This window comes from Budorcas taxicolor, chromosome 21 (genome assembly GCF_023091745.1).
Source record: "Budorcas taxicolor isolate Tak-1 chromosome 21, Takin1.1, whole genome shotgun sequence".
Taxonomy (NCBI): Eukaryota; Metazoa; Chordata; class Mammalia; order Artiodactyla; family Bovidae; genus Budorcas; species Budorcas taxicolor.
Genome location: NC_068930.1, coordinates 60611397 through 60638540, shown reverse-complemented (window position 1 = coordinate 60638540; position 27144 = coordinate 60611397). Strand labels below are relative to the sequence as shown.

General features: G+C 38.5%; 1 protein-coding gene across 1 annotated transcript in view; it reads left to right on the top strand.

Moving 5' to 3' along the window:
• ATXN3 (ataxin 3) overlaps positions 1-25615 on the top strand; it is a 34290-nt gene extending 8675 nt beyond the window's left edge. The window contains exons 6-11 of the mRNA XM_052659842.1: positions 2106-2193; positions 9946-10078; positions 10421-10587; positions 12198-12294; positions 20196-20302; positions 25521-25615. Coding sequence (XP_052515802.1) covers positions 2106-2193; positions 9946-10078; positions 10421-10587; positions 12198-12294; positions 20196-20302; positions 25521-25615 — 687 coding nt within the window. The remainder of the gene's footprint in view (positions 1-2105; positions 2194-9945; positions 10079-10420; positions 10588-12197; positions 12295-20195; positions 20303-25520) is intronic.
• Positions 25616-27144: the final 1529 nt, after the last annotated feature.

The following is a 27144-nucleotide window of genomic DNA, read 5'->3' as shown; positions in this document are numbered from 1 at the left end:
ATGCCATGTAATACATGTGTCTACATAAATCATTTCTATTAAAAAAAAAATGGAATGTGTCTTGAGCATTGAGCAAGGCTTGTATAAGATCAAGAAAAGTACCAAAAGTGTTATTTTTAAAAATAATTACCAGTGATCTTTGTATACCCAATATCATTTTTGACAACTTTTAATGTCCTTTTTCTCAGAATTTTGACTCTTTGAAAGAGGGTTACTGAAAACAGATTAATGTAATGAAAAAGAATGAATTATTGTTACATGCAACAATGTGGATGAACCTCTAATTAATTATGCTGAGTGAAAGAAACTAGACACAAAATACTATATTCCATAGAAAAGAAAAGAAGAAAGTGAAGTTGCTCAGTTGTGTCTGACTCTCTGCGACCCCATGGACTGTGGCCTGCCAGGCTCCTCCATCCATGAGATTCTCCAGGCAAGAATACTGGAGTGGGTTGCCATTTCCTTCTGCAGGGAATCTCCCAACACAGGGATCGAACCTGGGTTTCCCGTACTTCAGGCAGACTCTTTAACATCTGAGCCACCAGGGGCTCACTATAGTGTTTCATTTATGTAAAAGCATAGAAAATGTAAACTAATCTTTAATGACAGTGATTGCCTGGATGAGGGAGGCAAGGAACAATGGATGATGATTACAAGGGGCACAGGAAAATTGGCAGTGACAAAAATGTTCACTCCCTTGGTGGTGCTGATGGTTTCATGGGTATATACATACGTTAAAACTTCAAATTGTACACTTAATATATTACAGTCTACTACATTTCAAGTACACTTAAATAAATCTTTTTTTTTAATAAGCTAATATGAAACAAAAGGAAATCAGGAAAGAGTACATTGAGTTAAATCAATATAAGATAATTCTAAAACGAAAGCCCTACTATTTTAAGTTTGCTGCTTAGAAGCAGCTTCATCTTAAATGGTCCCTCTTGGGTGGCAAAGAGCAAGTAAGTTAGTGTGGTTTGGTGCAGGAGAGACCCACGCAGGTAGGAATCAACTCTGGGAAAAACCAAGGCAGAACTCTCCCAAGTATGTTTAACCTAGGAGTTTTATTTAAATATTTAAAAATATGATCAGCTGTTCTTCACTTTCAAGATCTGAAGTCTTAGAGTCTGGAATTCCTTTGTATTGATTTGTATGTAAACTTACATTATTATTTTGAGAAATTTTGTAAATTTTCGTTCTTCAAAATTGAATTTACAGATTTCACATTATCTTAGACAAACTCATTATCCTAGACAAACTTCCCTGGTAGCTCAGATGGTAAAGAATCTACCTGCCATGCAAGAGACCTGGGTTCAGTCCCTGGGTTGGGAAGATCCTCTGGAGAAAGGAATGGCCATGCTGGAAATGTCAAACTATGGCTTATCATCTTTGGTTCTAATTTATATTTTTGATTAAAATTGTATTTTTCACTATAGACTCTTGTCTGAGGCCCCTGTATAAAGAAAAATGAGAAAAATATTACCATCTCTGATGAAATTCACAAAAAGCATTTGGTGATGATGCTGACAGTAACTTCTGAAACTACTGTGTCTTTGTGGGGTAAATTAGGATGCCCATGAAATAGTGAACAAACAATGTTAATTATATGCAGTAGTGGTTTAGTGATCTTTTAAAAGTGAGTTGGCGATTAAAAATTCTCTTCCTGGAATGTCTAGCTTTCTCACAATTAAAATATTTTGACTAAAATTATTGGCAGTAGGAAAACTTGGTAGTTGTAATTTTTCTTCCACATCAATATAATATGATTAGGGTTTTGTTGGACTGTTCCTTTGAAAAAGATTTAATTATGGCTATAATAAGGGTGCTTTAAAATACTATCAGTTTCTTTTCTTTTTTGAAGGGGGGATTTAAAGTTTATGGCTTTAAGCAAACTTTTAAAACATTTAATAGTGATAAAATTGCAACATTTTATTTCAGTTTTTAAAAATTGTATGATTTAATTACTTTTTAAAAATCTTAATTTGACATGTTTTCAGTGTTTAAACAGTCTTACTAAGTTTAGATGGGGGTATATCAGTTCATAGCATGTGAAACTTATTAATTACAATGTGTACTAACTTAAATATTGACAATTTGTTTTCCAGTGGTTCAACTTGAATTCTCTTTTGACGGGTCCAGAATTAATTTCAGACACATACCTTGCACTTTTCTTGGCTCAGTTACAACAGGAAGGTAAGTAAAGACTGAACATTTTATGTTATTTTTTGAAGTAGCTAAATGAAACTGTCTCACTAGAAGTGAGTATACCAACTGTGTAGGAACTGTCTCAATAGAAGTGAGTGTGGCTAAATAAAACCTTCTCTTTACAAGTAAGTGTAACAATAGTGCTTTTGTGGCAGAAGCAGGGAAATAATCTTTGTTTTATATGGTAAGCTTTAGGCTGCGATTTGAATCATCCTGCTCTTTGGGCATTCTTGCTGACACCTGGCCCTCCCCTGATGAGGCTGATTCCTTTGCAGACCTTCTATGTTACGGCTTTTTTGTCTTCCAGACCCCACATACCACAGAGCCAAGGAAAGGCTTAGGTATTCTTCTTGTTCATCCTTACCCCTTCTAGGTCACTCTTCTTTCCTAGAAACTGCAGCTCCTTTGAAGTATATATCACTAGAGTAAAGTCTACCCCTTTCTCTTTTGCAGTCTTTGAAAGTCTGATCTTCTTTTTCCATTGAAGATTTAGGATCTCACTCACTATAATGGCTTTCCTTCAACTCTTTTCACCATTCTTGGTGATTTCTACATCAAAAATCAGTCCAATCCAATCTCTTGCTTCTTTCAAAGATCATTTGTTTTTCACTCTTGCTTGCCATTACTAATAACTGTACCACCTTCAAATTCTAATTATAAGCATCCTATTCTTAGACTTTTGTCTCCTATCTTTATACCATATTCTCTCTGTTTTTTTTTCCTTTGTAACAATTCTTTAAACCCTATTACAAGCCTAAACATTCCCCTTAGGTCCTTACTTCCTATGTTATTCCACCTGTTTTCTGTAATCATCATTATAATTCATTATCATTCAGTGATTATTGCTATAACACATGGTTGCGCTTCTCAGCTCCTTTCTCTTTCTCCCTCCATCATACTTTTATGACAAAAATCCCAACCCTGGTTAAAATCCAATCTTGGACTTGTCCAGTCCTCCTCCATCAGAGTAGTTGAGCATGGTTAAAGATGCAGTATAAAATATGATCAATTTTGCTTTAAATTTAGGATCACAAATTTCAAATGAGCCTTCAGTGCTACTTGATATCCCTACCACATTCTTGCAGTAAGCTCACCTACCACTTCCCAGGATGATGACTGCACAGCTTCTTCAGACCTCTCAGCATCCCCTCCCTGTTCCTGACTCCTAGCTTATGGCTGTCCTTTATATTCTACTGTGAAAACAGGAGCAATTAAAAGAGAACATCCTTGTTCTTCTATCAGCAGATCATCACCCTGATTCTGTCTCTTCCTGTGCTTTCAGGCTATGAGAGTAGGTGAGCTGTTCCCTGCTCTTAACCAGGCCCAGCGTCTCCACTCTGGGGCTAGATCTCAGCGGCTCCCACGTAGTCAGGACCTTCGCTTCTGCTTTTGTTGCTCTACTCTTCTGTGTGGGCTCCCTCTTTTGTCTTATTATTCCTACTGTAGAGCAGTAAGCTCTTTCTCTCCACTGATTAAAAAGAAAAAACTGCTTTCAATGCCAGGAAACTGCCGCAGTCTCCCATTTTTTCTTTCTCCTTAGAATCATCTCTCGTGTATGGTCTCCTGTGCGTGACCTTGTTGCAGCAACACTGTGATAACCAACATGTCACTGAAAACCCCCTTAGTGTCTCCAGTGACCTCCAATTTGCCAATGGCAGTATTCAGTTCTCAATCTTCCTTTGACATCATCTTTTTTGAGAGTATAGTTTAGTATACCCTCCTTTAAAGAGAATGAAACAAAATTTTCTTATCAAAAGTTTCAAACAAGTATAAAAGTATAGAAAACAATGTGATGTACCCTTCGCCCAACCTCAACAAATATCTCATGGCCAGTCTTGCTTTACCTATACCCTACCCACTTCTGTTTCCAGTTTATTCTAAGAAAATACTCATCATCTTTGTAGATTTTTTAAATTAAAATCTTTAAAAGCAAAGACTTTTTAAAAATATACATATAACCACAGTACTCTAATGACATATAAACATTTAATTACAATTCTTTAATAGCACCAGCTAGCCAACTCAAATCTCTCATTGCCTGTTTGTTTTTTTTTTTTAAGCAGTGATAGCTTAGGTGAATAGTATGTCCTATTTGTTATCTCCAAAGAAGATAATTTTGCGTCAGGACCACAGACGAGGCTTAGGCACTCAGAGCTTCCTGTGGTGGAAGCTTTATGACAGTGGAAAAGAGGGGAAGCTTCTGACGCAGACAGCAGAAGAGGGCAGCGAAGGCCCCACTCGTTAGTCTTTACTCAGTTCAGTGGCTCAGTGGCGTCTGACTCTTTGCGACCCCATGGACTGCAGCATACCAGGCTTCCCTGTCCATCACCAACTCTTGGAGCTTGCTCAAACTCATGTCCATCGAGTCAATGATGCCATCCAACCATCTCATCCTCTGTTGTCCCCTTCTCCTCCTGCCTTCAATCTTTCCCAGTATCAGGGTCTTTTCCAATGAGTCAGTTCTTCACGTCAGGTGGCCAAAGTATTGGAGTTTCAGCTTCAACATCAGTCCTTTCAATGAATATTCAGGACTGATTTCCTTTAGGACTGACTGGTTGGATCTCCTTGCAGTCCAAGGGACTAGCAAGAGTCTTCTCCAACACCACAGTTCAAAACCATCAATTCTTTGGCACTCGGCTTTCTCTATAGTCCAACTCTCACAAACATTCATGGCTCCTGGAAACACCATAGCTTTGACTACATGGACCTTTGTTGGCAAAGTAATGTCTCTGCCTTTTAATATGCTGTCTAGGTTGGTCGTAGCTTTTCTTCCAAGGAGCAAGCATCTTTTAATTTCATGGCTGCAGTCACCATCTGCAGTGATTTTGGAGCCCCCCAAAATAAAGACTGTCACTGTTCCCACTGTTTCTCCATTTGCCATGAAGTGATGGGACTGGATGCCACGATCTTGGTTTTTGAATGCTGTTTTGAGTCAGCTTTTTCATTCTGCTCTTTCACTTTCATCAAGAGGCTCTTTAGTTCCTCTTCACTTCCTGCCATAAGAGTGGTGTCATCTGCATATCTAAGGTTATTGATATTTCTGCCAGGAATCTTGATTCCAGCTTGTGCTTCATCCAGCCCGGCTTTTCCCATGATGTACTCTGCATATAAGTTACATAAGCAGGGTGACAATATACAGCCTTGACATACTCCTTTTCCTGTTTGGAACCAGTCCATTGTTCCATGTCCAGCTCTAACTATTGCTTCCTGACCTGCATACAGATTTCTCAAGAGGCAGGTCAGGTGGTCTGGTATTCCCATCTCTTTAAGAATTTTCCACAGTTTGTTGTGATCCACACAGTCAAAGGGCATAGTCAATAAAGCAGAAGTAGATGTTTCTCTGGAATTCTCTTGCTTTTTCCATGATCCAGTAGACGTTGGCAATTTGATCTCTGGTTCCTCTACCTTTTCTAAATCCAGCTTGAACTTCTGGAAGTTCATGGTTCACATACTGTTGAAACCTGGTTTGGAGAATTTTGAACATTACTTTGCTAGCATGTGAGATGAGTGCAAATGAGACTCATGAAAGTTAGTCTTAGGCAAAATAGATTGTTGTCATAACAACTCAGTGTTTTGTTTTGTTTTTTTTTAATTTTATTTTTACTTTATTTTACTTTGCAATACTATATTGGTTTTGCCATACATTGACATGAATCCACCACGGGTTTAAGGGGGAAAAAAAGTCTTATGTGACTAAGACAAAGGAATATAGGAAAAAATGTTTGTCCCTTTCTCCTCCTCGAGCGCCCCAGACCCCTTTCTCCTCCTTGGGAGGAGACTCCTTGTCATCCTACCTAAGAATTAAATTTCTCAGTAGTCTTTTAAAAGGTATCCACTTATTTGCTTTTGGATGTGCTGGGTTCACTGCTACTTATAGGCTTTCGCTTTGTGGCGAGCGGGGGCTGCCCTCTCGTTACAGTGCACACCTTTCTCATTGCAGTGGCTGCCCTTGCTGCAGAGCGCAGGCCCTAGGGCATGTGGGCACAGGAGTTGTGGCACCTGGGCTCAGTTGCCTCATGGCATGCGGAGTCTTCCTGGACCAGACAGTGAACCTATTCTCCTGCTTTAGCACAGGGCCGCCAAGGAAGTCCTCCAATCTCCTTTTGGATTCTTCTTTTTTTTTTTTGATATAGTTAAACCAGGTTGAAATAAGGGTCTTTGATTGCTTTGGATTGCTATGTCTCTAAAACCTATCAATTGGTTTCTTCTCTTTAATTTTTTCCTTTTTCTTTTGAAAAAAAAAATGGGTCATTTGTTCTGTTTCTCACATTCTGGATTTTGCCTGTTGCATCTTTTTTTTTCCTCTGAGCCCTTGATGAGCAATAGACTGGTCCTTAGATCTAGAGACTTGATCAGATTTAAGTTCATTTTGGGAGGACAGAAGACTCTTCATGGATGGTGTGGCACTTAATGTCCAGTTGTCTCTCTTGTTGTGATTGGAGTAGCTGCTAATAATAAATGCCTAGTCTGTTATTTCATTAATTAGATTTCCATCATTTCTTCATTTATTAGCTGGAGGACTTTTATACAAATAGACTATCCTTCATCAACTATTTGGTTATCTTGAAGTATATAGTTCATATAGAAAAAGCAGGGTAAATATTTATTGCCTTTTATCAGTTTTAAATATTTGGTCATAGTATCTTGTCTCCAAAGGTAACCGGTTGGTTTGTTTCTGTGGTGTCATTGTAAACTAATGTATTAAAATCATAGCTCAGGTCTTCCCTGGTGGCTCAGTGGTAAAGAATCTACCTGCCAGTGCAGGAGACACGGGCTCCACCCCCTGGCCCAGGAAGGCCCCACGTGCCATGGGATAACTAAGCCTGTGTACCACAACTATTGAGTCTGCGGTCTGGACTTGGAACCACAACTAGTGAGCCCAGGAGCTGCAACTACTATATAGCCCATGCTCTAGAGCCGTTCTCCACAGCAAAAGAGGCCACTGCAATGAGAAGTGTGCACACCACAACTAGAGGGTAGCTTCTGCTCCCCAAAACTAGAGAAAAGGCCAAGCAGCGACAAAGACCCCGCACAGCTGAAATAAAATAAACCATAGTTCATATGCTTTAGTCTCTTGTAATTACTATTGATACTCAATATTGTCACGTCTTGGATGAGTGGGAACCTTTTCAACTTGACTCTCAAGCGTTTGAAATGACCACTCTCGCCTTTTGAAGCCCTTTTTAGGTCATATAATAAGAATTTTCAGTCTTGTGTGTTTCCTTCCTCTTTAGTAATGATGATTCGAGGTCGCAGTCTGTGCACTGGTATGCTTATTGCTACTAGGTTGGTTGTCATGTAGGTCTCTCCAGTTTTCATGTAGGATCATTATGTTGTAATGTCTTCGATTTTATATACTTTATCTCTTTTCTTTTATGCCTAAAACCTTTGTTCCTAACTACATCTTCCCTTTTTGAAATCCTGTCTCTGCTCCTCTTCCAAGCCACTATGCTCTAGTTTGCTTCATGTCATGTTGGCTGCTTCTTTCAGATGCCTTTTATGGATCCTACTCTTTAATCTCTAACTAATGAAGTGACCCAGAGTCAGTCTTGGACAACTTCTTGACTGTGTGCTGTCCCATTATTTTAGATATCATCTCTAAATAAAGTCTATCTGCCATAATTCCTTAGATTTTATCAACATCTACCCCGAACACCAAACCCCTAACTTTCTCATCTCCACTCAGAAGTCCAGAAAGCATTTCAATCTGAATATGTTTACAAAAGATTTTTTTTTCTCCCCATACTTGCTGTCCGTTTTTCCGTTTTCATAAGCCCCACTCTTCTTGCACATTGGTTGCTATATATTACATTGAGAAGGCAGCCTAGAGTGCTCTTTTTAAAATATAATGCACATTGTGGCATACTTTCACTCTTCAACCCTTCAGTGGCTTCCTAGCACACTTAGAATGAAATCTAATCTTGAATAAAACCCTAGATCCTCACAGTGTCACCTCTGTAAAGCAGTTTCTGCTCTTCATGATGCTCTTCATGGAATAGCATGGGGAGCTAACAGAGTGTATCCACAACCTAGAAAACAGTTTTACTGGCATAAAACCTGTTCAGCCGTCTGAACTCTGAGTATACTTGTCCTTGTGAAAAAAAGTGTTAAGTGTATTATGATTTACTCTTGAGTTTTTCCATTAATAGGCCTTTTAATCTTTTTTAAAAATTTCATTTTCTGTTAATGCTCACAAAGAATATCTATAATAAGCACCAAGTGAAAGTGAAATCGCTCAGTCATGTCCAACTCTTTGCAACCCCATGGATGGTAGCCTACCAGTCTCCTCAGTCTATGGAATCTTCCAGGCAAGAATACTGGAGTGGGTTGCCATTTCCTTCTCCAGGGGATCTTCCCGACCCAGGGATCGAACCCAGATCTCCTGCATTGCAGGCAGATGCTTTACCATCTGAGCCACCAGCGAAGCTAAATAAGCACCAAAGTTGAAGAAAATTTATGGTAGAAAAATGAAAATTGATCAAAATGGCTTAGGTATAGTCCACCCTTATTTGGCTATTGTATGGAGTATCCAGCTGGGAAAACCTTGGCTTTCCAGAATTGTATTAGTTAAAAAATTACATTGGATAAATGTAATTTTTTCAAAACATGAACCACATCTTCAGCACCTTGACTAGAATTTAGGGTATTGGCTTTCCAGGTCCTGTTTTCAGTTAGGGAAGGTGTGTGTCAGGGTCAGCTATTTCCACAGATAACTCATTTTACCCATATTGCAGATTTTTACACACATCCTCTGATCATGTCCTCAAACAGCACTCTGCGGAAGGTACAGCATAATCTGTTTAACAGTTGAAGAAATCAAGACATAGAGGGGTGAAGTGATCAACAGAGGCAGTTAGGAAACAGAAGAGCCAGGGCGCTAAAACCCGGGCTGTCTGAGTGCGCACTCTGTGCTCTTCCTCAGTCCTTTCCTTGCCTTTCTGTTGTCACTTAGGGAGTAAGCTACTTGGTCAAGCACTGTTTTAGTATGTTTTAAGTATATTTCCATGAAAAGTGAAAGTCAAGTTGCTCAGTCGCGTCCAACTCTTTGCAACCCCGTGGACTATACAGTCCATGGAATTCTCCACGCCAGAATACTGAAGTGGGTAGTCGTTCCCTTCTCCAGGGGATCTTCCCAACTCAGGGATCGAACCCAGGTTTCCCACATTGCAGGCAGATTCTTTACCAACTGAGCCACCAGGGAAGCCTCGTACTTAATTATTGCCCCAGTCAGATTCTGCACAAATTATTAAGCACAAATTAGGTATGTTTCCTTGTTCTTACTTAATTAGAGCCCTTTTCAGATTCAAATACTTCTCATAGTTACTCTATGAGATGGCTATTCCCATTTTACAGGTGAAGAGGTTTAGAGGGACTTCCCTGGTTGTCCAGTGGTTAAGAATTTGCCTTGCAATGAAGGGCACATGAGTTTGATTCCTGGTTGGGAAACTATTAATAAGATCCCACATGCCACTGAGCAGCTAAGCCCACGTGCCACAATGAAAGATCCAACTAAGACTAATTGAAGAAATTTATATATATGGAAGTGAGGCTTAAAGACCTTGAGTAGTTTGTCCTAGACCACCCCACTGGTAAGTGTAAGAACCATTATTTGCCCAGGTCTTCCTCACTCCCTGGCTTGTGGTCTCCCCGCTGCTGTGCTGCCTCTCTGTCTGCTATCATTTTCAGTCCATTTTGAATCACTTGCTAGCTGTTGTAGATAATTTTTGCCTTTTTTTTTAGGTTACTCTATATTTGTTGTTAAGGGTGATCTGCCAGATTGTGAAGCTGACCAACTTCTACAGATGATCAGGGTCCAACAGATGCATCGACCAAAACTTATTGGAGAAGAATTAGCACAACTTAAAGAACAGAGGTAAAGCTGAGCCTGCAGTGTGGGGTATATGATAGTATTTCATTACAAGAATTAAATTTACATGAAGATGTGGTCCTTTTATTGTTGGTGGGTTTTTTTTAGACCTTTCTTTTTAAGTGTAGCTTATTGGTTTAACCTTGGATCAACTCTCTGAATTATTTAAGTATACTTCCCAACACAAATTCATGTCACAATAGGACCTTTGTATTATTAGATGTTATCTGCAAAAAAAAATGTGTAAGTTTTCAACTTACATAAAAATCTTTGGTTTATAAATGTCTCTATGTTATAATTACAATGAAAGAATGGTCTGCAGTTATTATTTGTGCTTTTATTATTTAGAGTCCAGAAAACAGATCTAGAACGCGTCTTAGAAGTAAATGATGGGACAGGAATGTTAGACGAGGATGAGGAGGACTTTCAGAGGGCTCTGGCACTAAGTCGCCAAGAAATTGACATGGAAGATGAAGAGGCTGATCTCCGCAGGGCCATTCAGCTCAGTATGCAAGGTATGGATATTCCAACACTTACTTTATTTGTTGTTGAAGCAATTGATTTAGATCATTTTTAGTTCTTCTGGAAATTAATATACTATTGGTAGAAGTTCTTTGACAGTCACAGAAGCAGTAGCTATGTATAATCATTTATTGGTTTTTTTTAGATATGATTTAATACATATAATGTTTAATACATATAACATACATATAACTTTATGACTTGTGTTATATTAAGACTAGTTATATTTTCATTTCTGGTCATTCAGTTTGGTTATAATACTGTGCAAACACAGTACTAAACAGAGCTAATCATTGTGAGGTCAGTGGACCCTTGCCAAGACCAGCTATTTAAATGCATTCTAGTGGCTGTGAAGGAAGGTCTAGACAGAGACTATAAATTGATTTTACAAAACTCTAAAACTTACTGGCTGTGGAACTTTTGGCTTAAGCTCACTTTGGTGGGCTCACTCTTTAAGCCCACCACACCTCTTCCCCCACCCACTCCCACCTCAGGGAATCCAAGTAGAGGGAAATGTCTAGGACATTGCTCAAAGGGGCTTACTTTAAAAGTGTAACGGGTTTTCTTTTTTTGGGGTTGTTTTGTTTTTGTCTAATGTGAATTTGCCTTCTACTTTCTAATGAAATTACACATCAATTGAATTCCTTAAGTATCTAAATAAAATTGAGTTTCTGTTAATATGAAAATTATCCTTTTTATGCTATATTTTATTCTGAACTGCTCATGCCTCCTGGCCACGTCTGAGTACTCTGTATGGTGCACAGGCCCATTTTGGATTAGCAGAGTCCTGCTAGGTTAGCCCAGTGGTGGACAGACACAGCCTTATTAGTTTTAGACATTTTTGTGTCCTTTACTCTTCTTCCCACATTATTTCACCATTTGTGCAGAATCTGATTGGAGCAATAATTTAGTAAGAACACAGAAACATACTTAAGTTATGTCAGTACCCAGATGTTTGAAGATAAAGAAATATACAGAGTGGGTTTATTTTACAATCATCCACTTTAAGTTACTTCTAGGAATTCTGTGCCTTCAAAAGTGTAGATTGATTTCTGGGACTTCCCTGGTGGTACATTGGTTAAGAATCCTTCTTGCAAAGCAGGGGACATGGGTTCGATCCTTGGTCAAGGAACTGAAATCCCACATGTCTCAGAGCAACTAAGCCCGCAAGCGCTACAACTAGAGGGTCTGTGTGCCTCAAGCAAAGATCTGCCATGGTGCAAGGAAGATCCCACGTGCCGTAGCTGACTCAGTGCAGCCAAATAAATAAATTTATTTATTTTTAAAAAGTGTAGATTCATTTCTAATTAGTAGAGAGCAAGCACGTGTGGTGCTAGTTATTTCTCCTGCCAGACGGTCACTGAACTTACCTCACGTCCACTGTGTCACAGATTGATAGTAGGCGTGGCCGCAGTGGACACAGGTGCGGTTGAACTACCTTATTCTGATTTTCCCTGAACCTTTCAGAGCCTTTCTTACATTTACAGAATGGTGCAGAGTAGTTTTGAGAAGAAAACTTTTTGAAAGCTCCTTCACCTAAGTATAAACACGTCATGACGTGGTAAATAAAACTGGTCTTTGTTGTGTTTTATTCGGTTTTCAGGTACTTCCAGAAATAGATGTCAAGATATCCCACAGACATCGGGTTCACATCCTACTTCAGAAGAGCTGCGGAAGAGAAGAGAAGCCTACTTTGAAAAGTAAAGTAGTTGGTACCATATTAAAACTGCAGATTTTATCTTTACCTTGGCCGTTTTGTCTATTTGTAGCCATATAGCTTTGATCTAACCATTCATTTTATTTAGAATTCTCTCTTATAAACTGAAATCAAATATGGTTTTAGGAGAAAATTTTGCCTCAGTACTAATTAAATTTTCATGAAATAGGGTGAAGGAAGCCTTGTAAAATTTCAGTCATCAAAAGAAAAATGGAATTGGATCAAGGCAAGAACAAAGCCCTGTGGTCCTTTGAATATACTTCTTGGTTACCTGACTAACCCTACAAAGTTCTGTCAGTTAATAGGAAAAACACCATTTATCATAGGAGAACACACTCTCAAATAGAGCTGGTGCTTAACCACTCTGCTCGTTACCACACCCGGGGATGGAGGGGGTTGGCTACCACAGGCCTGTCAGCATCGGGGGCATGAGAGTAACCGTAAATCTCAACCATCAGCTCCTAGGACCTAACTTTGTCCCAGCGGTATAAGTGCTCTCAAAATAGAAATTTCACCCATATTGTTATCCTTGCCAGTAACCGTCGTTCACAGGTCTTCATCCTCTTTTCTCTTTTTTAAAGATAAAACTCCATCTTACCATCACAAGATCTCTAATAGATATTCAGATCCTCTGATCCCCGCTCAGAGAACTAAGGCAGTGGCTGAGTCTGGCCTGTTATTTACTATATTTTATCAATTCTAAGATGCACATATTTTCACTTTTCAACATCTCTGCAGTTCGGAAGACTCTTACGCATCATAATTGGTAGTACTTTAGCCGTATCTAAAATGTTGGCGCATTCTACATTGGATGGTGTAATGAAGATAATATTTACCTTGTTTTCTGTTTTTTTTTAAGTCACAACTCAGAAGTATATGAAGGAAAGTTCTGACCAACTGACATCCTCTTAATGTGAGATGTTTCTAGTCTTTATTCAGTGATAGATTAATGGATTTAATTCTGTATAAAAATCTCAAAATAGTGCTTATTAGTGCTTGTCACTCCCTTTACAATTTTAAAATTAACTTTTTTATTTTTAAAATATGATAAACTTCAAATTTATGTGCAAGTAGAGAAACTAGCATAAAGAACCCTGATTTATCTGTTGCCCACATATAACAAATATCAGCACATTGGCCATTTTGGTTTTTATGCCCCTGTCTCCCATGCTATTTACTCTTATTCCCACCCCCACCCCCCGCAGGGTGGGGTTATTTTGTAATAAATCTAAATCATAATATTTCATCTGTATTGATTTTCATGTCTGTCTCTAAAGTACATGCTGCTGCTAAGTTGCTTCAGTCATGTCCAACTCTGTGCAACCCTGTAGATGGCAGCCCACCAGGCTCCACCGTCCCTGGGATTCTCCAGGCAAGAACGCTGGAGTAGGCTGCCATTTCCTTCTCCAATGCATGAAAGTGAAAAGTGAAAGTGATTTCACTCAGTCGTGTCCGACTCTTAGCGACCCCATGGACTACAGCCCACCAGGCTCCTCCATCCATGGGATTTTCCAGGCAGGAGTACTGGAGTGGGTTGCCACTGCCTTCTCTGCTAAAATACATGGTTTTTTCTTAATATCACCAAGTGATTTTTTCACACAGTAATGAAATAAAGATCAGATGATAATTATTAATTGTAGTTCTGTAATATCATCAACTAACTAGTCAGTGATAAAAACAGCTTTCAGTGTTTAACTAGATAAAAAATAATATTTTGGAAAATTTATCTTATGATAAATTTATCGTAAGATACCTAAATCTAAAAAAACACAATCCTACCGTTAATATCCTACCGTTAATGATATTGTTTTGACAGTCACACTTCTACTCACAGAAATGCACGTATATTGTATATCACATATTCCCATGATTGTGAATATTTTTTGCAAGAGGCTGTGTTGTAGTTTATAAAATGTATGTATCACAATTTATGAACCTATTGATTTTTGCTGTTATAATTAATAATGCAAAGAGCAATCCTTGTATTAACTTTATGCCTCACATCTCTCATCATTTCTTCTAATTATCCTGAAAATTTCAGATTACTAAATTAAAGCACAAGAACATTTTTAAAGCCTTGGTAAAGATTTCTAAACTGCTCTCCAAAACAGTTTCCAAGTGATACCTCTACCATGCTTTTTTGAGACTTTAGTTTTTTCCAGAATAAACATAAACATACTTTATAGAGAAACTGTTAAATTCACAAGTACATCCAAGAAAAGGAAACCATCTTTAAAGTATAAAAACAAATCCCTCTTTTATTAAAGAAAGTTTTTAAGATTTTTTGGATTAAAAATGTAGAACTTCCAGTAAATTAAAATTTTTATAGCACAAAGGATAATGCAGTAACTAACATTTCATAATGACTAAGTAAGTTATAACAAGCAGAATGCTAGCTATAACTAATGCAAATGTTTTATTCAATGTTGGGCCCTTTTAAAAATGTCTGAGTCTCCTTTCTGATGGCGATTAGTTGATTGGGTAAGAAAGTATAGTGATGGTTCCAGCTTCAGCTTCCTATCCCCTACCTCCTAATTTGACTTTGAAAATACGGGTGGTAACTTGAGTAGACCTAGAGAATGTTTTACACAGTTAGTTGTTGCTGAGAAGAGTTAAGACCTAACTTCTTGGGGTTGCTGTTTAACTTTAGTTAGCGTTCAGAATCTTGTAGGACTCATGATTGAAGGAGCTGAGAAACTGATTTTTGCCTTTCACTAGAATTGCTGATTATTAAACCTAGATGGGTCCTTGTCACAATAGTTTGTATTGTGGAGAACTTGGCTGTAAGCCTGTGGAGCCATTTCTTCCTTCTGATCTTTTCCAGATACCCTGGTGCTAATTTGTTACTCATTGAAATTTATAGGTGTTTTTTTTTTTTTTTTCCTGTAGAGTATTTGAAGCTTCATACTTAATGTAGTAGCCACAGTTTAGCCACAGTGTTTATGGATTAAGCGTGAAAATACTGTTGAAAGTCTACCTGTTACAAATTTATAGTTTATGAGTAGGCGTTCTTAGCTGATACTTTCGTAGCTGTGATATTTTTTCCCGGTGGTAATCTCCAAATCCATGGTACATATAGAACCCTGAGCAAAACTCTACTTTATCAGCTATATCATTGTAAAACCTTAACTCCCATGTTATGAACATCAAATGAGGCAATGTATATAAAACTGTTTTGTAAACTGTGAAGTAGCCTACAGATAAACTTAGCATTATTAATGACTTCTCCAGATATAACTCTGAAATGATGCTGATTCTTTCTCTCTGTCACTGAAAAAGTGGTTCTTAACCAGGAGAGAAACAAGGGAGCCATTGCCTTCTCCAGGGGAATCTTCCTGACCCAGGAATTGAACTTGGATCTCCTGCATTGCAGGCAGATTCTTTACCATCTGAGCCACCAGGAAAACCCAATATTTTCATAGTCATGGGTTACTGTGATTTTTTGATTACCTAATACTTGAACTACCACTTCAGTGGTGTGATGTAGTTTATCAGAGTCCGGCTTAAAAAACAGAAACTACTTAGAGATTTTTAAAATGTTTAACTGGAGGATAATTGCTTTCCAGTGTTGTGTTGGTTTCTGCTGTGCAACAGTGTGAATCAGCCGTAAATATACATATATCCCCTCCCTCTCAAGCCTCCTTTGGACAAAGCGGAATCAGGATATCGAGTTTAAGAACACACTGCTTTAGCTGTGACCCTAGGACCAGGAAGCTGCCACCACAGTTGCCTAGACATGGGAACCTGCAGTCTGGCCCCCGCTGCAGCTGCCAGGAAGCAGGATTGTGGAACTGGCATCTCCGTGGCTTTACTTGCCAGCAGAGACCCACCAAAGCTGCAGGAAGATGACGGTACCTCCTCTGCCGTGTAAGTCTCAGGCATGTGTTTAACTGGTAGCCAGACTCCTAGCTCGAAAACAGTCAAAGACATGTCGTTTTCAGTTTTCCAGCCTTTCTCATGCTGAAGGCATGTTAGAAGGCACAGGGGGAAAGGATGCTGATTTACTGTTTGAACATGGTCCATCTTACAGTGTCCCCACGTAGGAAAGGTGTCAAAATACTCTCAAGGCTGGCAGTTGATTTACTTCTCACTTGGAAGTAGAATGAAGGTTATCTCTCTAAAGGCACTCTCTCACCTATCACTCCCTTGCATTCTGAAATACTTTCTTGAATGGAGGGGGAGGAGGGCATGGAGAGGATGCGCCAGGAATTCCTTTTACCTCACAGCCTGTCTTTTTCATGTCACATTCCAGAATCAGAGTATGCTTGTGGGAGCCCACTGCCTATGTGTCCTTTATTAGCCATGCTCCCCAGAACCTGTGCATACATCAGTGTCTGGCTCAGAGGCCAGCAGGGAAAAACTGCAAGTCCCACTGGCTGAATTTGCCTCGTTGCTTATATTTAAAACACAAGATTAAGAGGGGCCCTAGAAAAAAGTCTGCTATTCTATTCTATTTTATAGTGTTGTATGTGTTAGTTGCGCAGTCATGTCTGACTCTTTGTGACCCAATGAACTGTAGCCCACCAGGCTCCCCTGTCCATGGGATTTTCCAAGTAAGAATACTGGAGTGGGTAGCCATTTCCTCTCCAGGGGGTTTTCCCAACCTAGGGATTGAACCCAGGTCTCCTGCATTGCAGGCGGATGCTTTACCATCTGAGCTACAAGGGAAGCCCTATTGTGTTACTGGGCATTTAAAAATTCTGCTTCTTCCTGACTTCAGATTATACTACAAAGCTGCAATCATCAAGACAGTATGGTACTGGTGCAAAAATAGAAATATAGACCAATGGAACAAGATAGAAAGCCCAGAGATAAACCCATGCACCTATGGGTACCTTATTTTTGACAAAGGAGGCAAGAATATACAATGGGTCAAAGACAGCCTCTTCAATAAATGGTGCTGGGAAAACTGGACAGCTACATGTAAAAGAAGGAAATTAGAGTATTTCCTAACACCATACACAAAGATAAAGTCAAAATGGATTAAAGACCTAAACGTAAGACCAGAAACTATAAAACTCTTACAGGAAAACATAGGCAGAACACTGTATGACATAAATCAAAGCAAGATCCTCTATGACCCACCTCCTAGAGTAATGGAAATAAAAACAAAAGTAAACAAATGGGACCTGATTAAACTTAAAAGCTTTTGCACAGCAAAGGAAACTGTAAGCAAGGTGAAAAGACAACCCTCAGAATGAGAGAAAATAATAGCAAATGTAACAGCTGACAAAGGATTAATTTCCAAAATATACAAGCAGCTCATACAACTTAATACCAGAAAAACAACCCAATCAAAAAGTGGGAAAGAGACCTAAACAGACATTTCTCCAAAGAAGACATACAGATGGCTAACAAACACAAGAAAAGATGCTCAACATCACTATTATTAGAGAAATACAAATCATAACCATGAGATACCACCTTACATCAGTCAGAATGGCCATCATCAAAAAGTCTACAAACAGTAAATGCTGGAGAGGGTGTGGAGAAAAGGGAATGCTCTTGCACTATTGGTGGGAATGTAAATTGATACAGCCATGATGGAAGACAGTATGGAGATTCCTTAAAAAACTAGGGATAAAACCACCATATGAGCCAGCAATCCCACTCCTAGGCATGTACCCTGAGGAAACCAGAGTTGAAAAAGACACATGTATCTCATTGTTCATTGCAGCGCTGTTTACAGTAGCTAGAACATGGAAGCAACCTAGATGCCCATCGACAGATGAATGGATAAAGAAGCTGTGGTACATACACACAATGGAATATTGCTCAGCCACAAAAAGAAAAGCATTTGAGTCAGTTCTGATGAGGTAGATGAACCCAGAACCTATTATACAGAGTGAAGTGAGTCAGAAAGAAAGATAAATATCGTATTCTAACGCACATATACGGAATCTAGAAAAATGGTTCTGAAGAATTTATTTACAGGACAGCAGTGGAGAAACAGACATAGAGAATAGACTTATGGACATGGGGAGAGGGGAGAAGAGGGTGAGATGTATGGAGAGAGTAACATGGAAACTTACATTACCGTATGTAAAATAGATTGCCAGTGGGAATTTGCTTTATGGCTCAGGAAACTCAAATAGGGGCTGTGTATCAACCTAGAGGGGTGGAATGGGGAAGGAGATGGGAGGGAGGTTCAAAAGGGAGGGGATATATATATATACCTATGGCTGATTCATGTTGAGGTTTGACAGAAAACAACAAAATTCTGTGAAGCAATTAACTTTCAATAAAAAAATAAATTTAAAAAAACAGTAAAAAAAAAAAGAAATACCTTAGAGGGTGAGTTTGATAAAAAAACAAAGTATCATTCATTACCCCGTTAAATAATTTTGTATTCATAAAAAAAAATTCTGCTTCCTTTAAAAATCTTTTTATGCGTTTTTTTGAAAGCTATAACTTCTTGCTTAGATTGTTGGCTGTTTATAAGTTTTTTTTTTTAATTTTTAGCATATACATATGTATATATATGAAGTAATTTTAAATTGATGTAAAAGCAGAAATAGTTCAGAGTTCCTTATACCCTCCACCTAGATTTCCCAATTTTTGATCTTTCTGAACCACTTTACAATAACTTACAAACACAATTTCCCATTATATTTCTCAAAGCGTAAGTATATTTTCTGAGTGTAAGGATACTGTCCTACCTATTTACATCATAACCATCATGTTTAAACGTTTTAATGTGTGAATTGTTATGACATGGATTTTCCTTTTGAAAAAAAATACAGGGAGAATTTACTTTAATGCAGCAGGTATTACTGAAACTTGATAATGCAGCTTAAATAGTTTTCATTTCTTTCATTCATAAAGTATTTGGTGACAAGCACAGGTTTAGGTACTGGAGAAACAAGCAGGATAAGCTTTGTGCTCTCGTTAGTTTATGATTCTACAGAGGGAGACAGGCAAAAGAATATCAGATGATGCTAGTTTATACTGAAAATTAAATGAGAGTGTGAGAATGGCAGGTGGCTGCTTTAGCTCGAACAGTCAGGAAATATCCTGTGTCCATAGGACTCACCAGGCAAGAATACTGGAGTGGGTTGCCATTTCCTCCTTCAAGGGCTCTTCCTGACCTGGGTATCAAATCTGGGTCTCCTGCATTGGCAGGCAGACTCTTCACCATCAGAGCCACCAGGGAAGCCTCTGAGGAGATACTGAAGCCTAGATACGATTGACAGGAAGGAGCCAGCCATGGAAGGATCATTTTAATCTGCCCGTAATTTGAGATGCTTTATCTTTTCAAAGGTGCTAATTTTCAGTGACTTCCAACAATATTAAGGACCTGTAAACCAACACATTTGCATACAAACAGTGACTCCATTGGTGCAGTGTGTTATTTTTACGGTGAAAATACCTACCTGTTAATTTGTCTGATAAATGTGAATTTTCTATCTAGGTTTTCTAGGATCAGCACTGTGATGCTTTCAGTAATTTATGTCAGACTGATTGCTCTTTCTTTAAAAAATTGAAGTGTAGTTGATTTACAATGTGTTAATTTCAGGTGTACAGCAAAATTGTTGAGATATATGTATATATGTATACTCTTTTTCAGATTCGTTTCCATTATATGTTATTGTAAGGTATTGAATATAGTTCCCTATGCTATACAGTAGGACCTTGTTATATATTTTATATATAGTAGTATATATCTATTAATCCCAAACTCATTTATTCTCCCCCTCCTCTACCCTTTGGTAATCACGTTTGTTTTCTGTCAGAATGATTGCTCTTGCCTTCTTCTGGGGTGTTCAAGCCAGTGACACTTTTGTTTCGTGGAACCATTTATTTTCCATGGGAATGGTTTTTCTCATGGCATGTTTATTCTTGGGTTTTGTTTTTTAAATGTACATTCGCTCTTGAATGTTTCAGGCAGCAGCAGCAGCAGCAGCAGCAGCAGCAACAAGCTCTGCCAGGACAGCTTACACATCTGTGTGAAAAGTCGAGCACAAGTTCTGAAGCACCTGACAGGGATCTAGGTACGCCTCCTGACCATACATCATGTTTCTTACCTGCATGCTCTCTTTGACACACAGCCTCCATGTGATTTTTGGCTTTGTAGGCTTTTTTCTCCTCTCTTTCATTATACTGAAATTCTTGAATGAATTTGTGACCTACTAAACTTTCTTGGATTAAGGAGCAGGCTAACGCCTTAATGTACTTGTGTCCTTAAAACACTCAATGAATGTTTTGCTTTAAAATTATAAATAGTACTTGCAATGTCACAGTAATTGGTACATTTTCCAAAAGTTACTCAAAGATAATGAATAATAGTAGGTGGAAAATAAGTTCATTTTACTACCTGGAAAACTAAAAACACTTAAGTGTAGTCTGCATTACAACATAGAAGTCTAGAATTACTTATTAGACCTTGGTTTAATAAATAGGTCTTGAATGTTGGCCAGTTATTGGTAGTAGAAACTGAGTGAAAAAGAAACTATCCAACAAAGAACTTGTAAGTAGGACATGAAAAGAACTCTCAAAACTAAGAAAATAACTCAAAAAGATGGGCAAAGGATTTGAACACTTTACCAGGTATATGGATGAAAATTGGGCATATACTCAACATCACTAGTCATTAGGGAAATGCAAACTAAACCCACAAAGAGATGCCATTACACACTTACAAGAAAGACTTAAGAAAATAATTAAATTGACAATACCAAATGCAGGCAAGAATCAGAGCAACTGGGACTCTCATACATTGTTAGTAGGAGTGTAAAATGGTACAACAACTCTGGAAAACAGTTTAGTATTTTCTTACAAACTTAAATGTACACTTAACCATGGAATCCAGTAGTCCAACTCCTAGTTTCTAACCAAGAGAAAAGAAAATTAGATTCACACGAAAACTTACTGTGAATGCTCTAGCTGATTTGTTCATAATAGCCCCAAACAGGAAGCTGCTTAAAGGTTGTTCTTCAGATGAATAGACACAGAAACTGTTAGATCCAAACAAAGGACTACTATTAGCAATAAAAAGGAATGAACTGGTACTTTTTCTTACACATTCTGCTAAGTACAGTTAACAACCCTGGGCTTTTGTGTAAAGCAAATATAAGCAGAATCTGAAAGGCAGAGAGAAGACAAACTGGTTGGGAAGCTCAGGACCAGAGAAAGACAGAGTGGTTAGTAGCCTTGATTTTCTTTTTGCCCCAAGAAAAGCCTACTCTGTGGAGTCATTGATCATAGACAAAGCAAGGAAATTCCAGAAAAACATCTGCTTGATTGACTGTGCTAAAGTCTTTGACTGTGGGGATCACAGCAAATTGTGGAAAAGTATTAAAAAGATGGGGATACCAGATCACATTACCTGTCTCCTGAGAAACCTATAAGGAGGCAAAAATATACAATGGAGAAAAGACAATCTCTTTAACAAGTGGTGCTGGGAAAACTGGTCAACCACCTGTGAAAGAATGAAACTAGAACACTTTCTAACACCATACACAAAGATAAACTCAAAATGAATTAAAGATCTAAATGTAAGACTGGAAACTATAAAACTCTTAGAGGGAAACATAGGCAGAACACTATCTGACATAAATCACAGCAAGATACTCTATTACCCACCTTCCAGAGGAATGGAAATAAAAACAAAAATAAACAAATGGGACCTAATTAAACTGAAAGCTTTTGCACAACTAAGGAAACTATAAGCAAGGTGAAAAGGGGGCCTTCAGAATGGGAGAAAATAATAGCAAACAAAACAACTGACAAAGAATTAATCTCAAAAATGTACAAGCAGCTCATGCAGCTCAATACTAGAAAAATGAACGATCCAATCAAAAAGTGGGCCAAAGAACTAAGCAGACATTTCTCCAAAGAAGACATACAGAGGGCTAAAAAAAACATGAAAAGTTGCTCAACGTCACTCATCAGAGAAATGCAAATCAAAACCACAGTGTACCATCTCATGCCAGTCAGAATGGCTGCCATTAAAAAGTCTACAAATGATAAATGCTGAGGAGGTTGTGGAGAAAAGGGAAGCCTCTTACACTCTAGGTGGGAATGCAAACTGGTACACCTACTATGGAGAACAGTATGCTAAGTCACTTCAGTCGTGTCTGACTCTGTGCAACCCCATAGACGGCAGCCCACCAGGCTCCCCGTCCCTGGGATTCTCCAGGCAAGAACACTGGAGTGGGTTGCCATTTCCTTCTCTAATGCATGAAACTGAAAAGTGAAAGTGAAGTCACTGTTGTGTCCTACTCTTCACGACCCCATGGACTGCAGCCTACCAGGCTCCTCCGTCCATGGGATTTTCCAAGCAAGAGTACTGGAGTGAGGTGCCATTGCCTTCTCCAGGAGAACAATATGAATATTCCCTTAAAAACCTGGAAATAGAACTGCCATATGACCCAGCAGTCCCACTGCTAGGCATACATAATGAGGAAACCACAATTGAAAGAGACACATATACCCCAGTGTTCATTGCAGCACTGTTTACAATAGCTAGAACATGAAAGCAACCTAGATGTCCATCGGCAGACGAACGGATAAGGAAGTTGAGGTACATATGCACAATGGGATGTTACTCAGCTATAAGAAAAGGTGCATTTGAGTCAGTTCTAATGAGTTGGGTGAAACTGGAGCCTATTATACAGAGTGAAGTAAGTCAGAAAGAGAAACACCAGTACAGTATATTAATGCATATATATGGAATTTAGAAAGACAGTAATGACAATCCTATATACAAGGCAGTGAAAGACGCATGTAAAGAACAGACTTTTGGGCTATGTGGGAGAAGGTGAGAGAGGGGTGATTTTGAGAGAACAGCATTGAAGTATGTATATTACCATAGGTAAAAATAGATGACCAGTGCAAGTTCAGTGCAGGAAGCAGGGCACTCAAAACTGGTGCTCTGGGACAACCCAGAGGGATGGGATGGGGAGGGAGGTCAGAGGGGGGTTCAGGACGAGGGGACACGTGTGCAGCCATCCCTGTTCATGTCGATGTGTGGCAAAAACCACCACAATATTGTAATTATCCTCCAACTAAAATAAAAAAAACCTAGACAGTATATTAAAAAGTAGAGATATTACTTTGCTTACAAAGGTCTGTATAATCAAAGCTATGATTTTTCCAGTAGTCATGTATAGATGTGATAACTGGACAATAAAAAAGGCTGAGCACTGAAGAATTGATGCCTTCGAACTGTGGTGTTGAAGAAGACTCTTGCGAGTCCCTTGTACAACAAAGAGATCCAACCAGTCAATCCTAAAGGAAATCAACCCTGAATATTCATTGGAAGGACGGATGTTGAAGCTGAAGCTCCAATACTTTGGCCACTTGATGTGAAGAGCTGACTGACTGGAGAAGACCCTGGTGCTGAGAAAATTTGAAGGCAGAAAAATAGAGGATGACAGAGAATGAGATAGTTGGATGGCCTCACTGACTCATTGGGCATGAGTTTGACTGGACTCCAGGAGATGGTGAAGGACAGGGAAGCCTGGTGTGGTGCAATCCACGGCATGGCAGAGTCGGACACAACTGAGTGACTGAACAACAATGGGGAACTGTATCCCACCTGCCACAACTAAGAGTTTCCATGCTGCAAGTAAAAGATACCCCCTGTGCCACACACAACGCACACAAACACAAAAAAAAGATCCTGCATGCTGCAACTAAAACATAGCATAGCCAAATAAATAAATACTTAAAAAGAACAGTAGGAGGAAAAAAAATATGTGTAAACACAATAGACTTGCCTCTCCTTTTCAGTTTTCTAAATTATATTTTACGATTGCAGGAAGAATTATAACTGATTTGGTTTTTACTATAAATTATAGGAAATACTTAAGGCAATTATAATCAGAGGAAAGTAAAGGGAGGTAAGATTTTTAACTTTCATTTGAACTGGTGCAGCCACTCTGGAAAATAATTTGGTAATTTCTATAAAACCTGAATATACAGTGACAATACAGCCATCAGTTATATTCCCATTTAATCCTAGAGAAATTAAAACTTCTATCCATGCAAAAACCTGTACTTGAATGTTCATAGCATCTTTGTCATGATAAAAACTGGAAAAAACAAGTGTGCTACAGTAGGTGAATGGTTAAACCAACTGCGGTGCATCCATCCCACGGATACATCTCAGTATTAAAAAGAAACCAGGAACTTCCCTGCTGGTTCAGTGGTTAAGACTTCTGTGCTTCCACTCCTAGGGGCACAGGTTAGGTCATTGGTCAGGGAACTGAGATCCTGCATGGCATGTGGTGTGGCGAAAAGAATTAAAAAAAATTTTTTTTAACTTTTTTAAAAAAGAAACTAGTTGTGGATACATGCAGCAGCTTAGATATATTTCAAGGGCATTATGCTGAGTACAAAAAAATAAATCTGAAAAGATCTCACACTGTAGGATTCTAAGTGTGTAGCATTCTAAAAATGACAAATTGATAGAGATGGAAAGCAAATTAGCAGTTGCCTGCAGTTAAGGAATGTCGGGGGGACAGGGAAGAGAAGTGAGTGTGGACAAAAAGGGATGGCAGGAGGGAGATTTTGGTGGTTCTCAGTCTGGACTGTGGTGGTGTTGATGGTGGTGGTTACACAGATCTTCACATACAACAAAATACCATAGAACTACGCACAACATTGCAAATACCAATGTCAGTATTCAGATTTAGGTTTGAGCTGTAGTTACGTAAGATTTAATTATTAGGTGAAATTTAGCCAGTGTACACAGGACCTCTTTGAACTATCTTTGCACCTTCCTGTGCATAAATAATTATCAAAACAAACTTTTCAGTAATGTATGTATCATTGACAGACACAAAGTTAAATTTTCTTTCCCTTAGCATAATGCTTTTGTTTAAGATGCCATATTCAAAGGTTGCATACACAATGCATGATTCCATTTGTGTTGACATGCAGGAAAAGGCAGAACTGTAGGGCAAAAAACATGTCGGTGGTTGCCTAGACCTAGGGATTGGGACTGACTGCAAAGACAGCATGAGGGAATATTTGGGTGCATGGAATGGTTCTGTCTGTATCTGGGTGGTGGTGATGGTTATACCACTTGGTATTTGTCAAAACTTGAGGAACTGTCAGAGTGGATTTTACTGTTTGTAAACTTTCAGAATCAAAAAAAGGAAAGAAACTATAGTAGTCAAGTAAATAGTTTCTGAGCACTTACCTTTTGATGACTTTGGAAATTTTCCAGAACTTTCTAAGGAATGTGTGTTTTATCCCCAACAGGTGATTCTATGAGTGAAGAAGACATGCTTCAGGCAGCTGTGACCATGTCTTTAGAAACTGTTAGAAGTAATCTCAAAACAGAAGGAAAAAAGTAATACCTTTCACAAATCATTTAGATATTCAGTCTTTCCAATATTGTCCTGTGTGGTTACAACATAGGGTCCATTTTGGTAACGTGTCAAAGAGAACAATTTTCAACAGAGGAAAAAAGACTTAGGTGGTTTGCAAACAAAACAATAATAAGGTGGAAAAATACATCAGTTTTAGGCCTAAAAAATGATCCTCCAAACACTAGCCAAAGAGGCATTCAGCAATTAAAGAAATTTAAAAGAGTTTTCTAAATGTTCTTTTTTCTTTCTTGAGTGTGCAATATCTAACATATCTAAAATTAGGGCATTTTTCTTGGATCTTTTTGCAGACCAACTAATTATAACTAGCTCTGGCCAGAGAACTTTCCCCACACACTTTGTCTTCTTTTCCTCCCTTCTGCATAGTGAATCTGGCTCACTTTTATCATCTAATAGTTGCTCTTATTTCTCTTTAACCAAATTAACCTTGTAGGACAGTGTATTCTCTGTTTTGATAATAGCAGCAGTTCCAGAATAAGCTGTTTTCCTTCTGACTGTATCGTGCACTTGGGTGGTTTCTCATCTTTATTTTCTCTGATCACAGTTTCCCTGTTACCTGGTTTTCATTATTTTCTACTACTCTGTTGAAAGACGGTAATGTTTCTTGAGGTTTTTAAGCCCTCTGAGAAGGGATCATTATTTCATGACTGCAGTGCATTCCTGTACTCTGAAATCAGCTCTACACGAGTGTTTGAGAGTAAAAGAGAACTGTCACGTGTGAGCACATCCATTGTCAGATGCTTTGTGGCTCTCTCCTCAGTTATGTCAGAACTTTAAGGCTGTGTTGTAACCCTCTTTCCTGTACCCTGTTATTTCCTTTTCTTTTGAAATTGAGAAAAATAGGAGGAGCATGGTGTGCAAGTTTCCTTCTGTTGCATACAGTGTATGGAAAACAGCATGTATTGCCCACTGTGAATGTGTGATAGATGAAATTTGGCCTTCAGTTTTAGTAGCAGTTTCATTTTATTTTTCCTCTTGTGACTGGAGCTGTTTACAGTTGAGTTAGGAAGTGTGGATGTCTGCTTCTGCTGTACATCTTTTAGTAGGTAGAGAGAGCTTGCCAGAGATAACCATTTAGAACATGAAAATAATTTACCAACAAAACTGTATTGAAATTTGTACTGTGACTTGACGCTTGCATCATGTTTAAATAGCTTCGAATTACAGAAGGCACAGTACTGAATGGATTTGTAAATAAGAAAGTCTTTAGTTTTGATAAACATTCTTTAATTGGGATGCAGAGAGTCTTGCTGGGTCATTGCAGTGGGATGATTTTTGTGAAAGTTAACCATGTCTCTCTGAAATGGGCCTTTTAGATTCTCCCCTTCCCTCATTCTCCATCCCCCTTTGAAGCCCTTTTGAATGTTGAATTGTTCATTAGCTAAAATTTAAGAAGAAATTTCATCTGACAACTTAGAAAATTAAAGTATGATATGTTGCCATACCCTGGTGTATGGCTACACACATTTTATCAGGGAATTTTTTGATGTAGGATT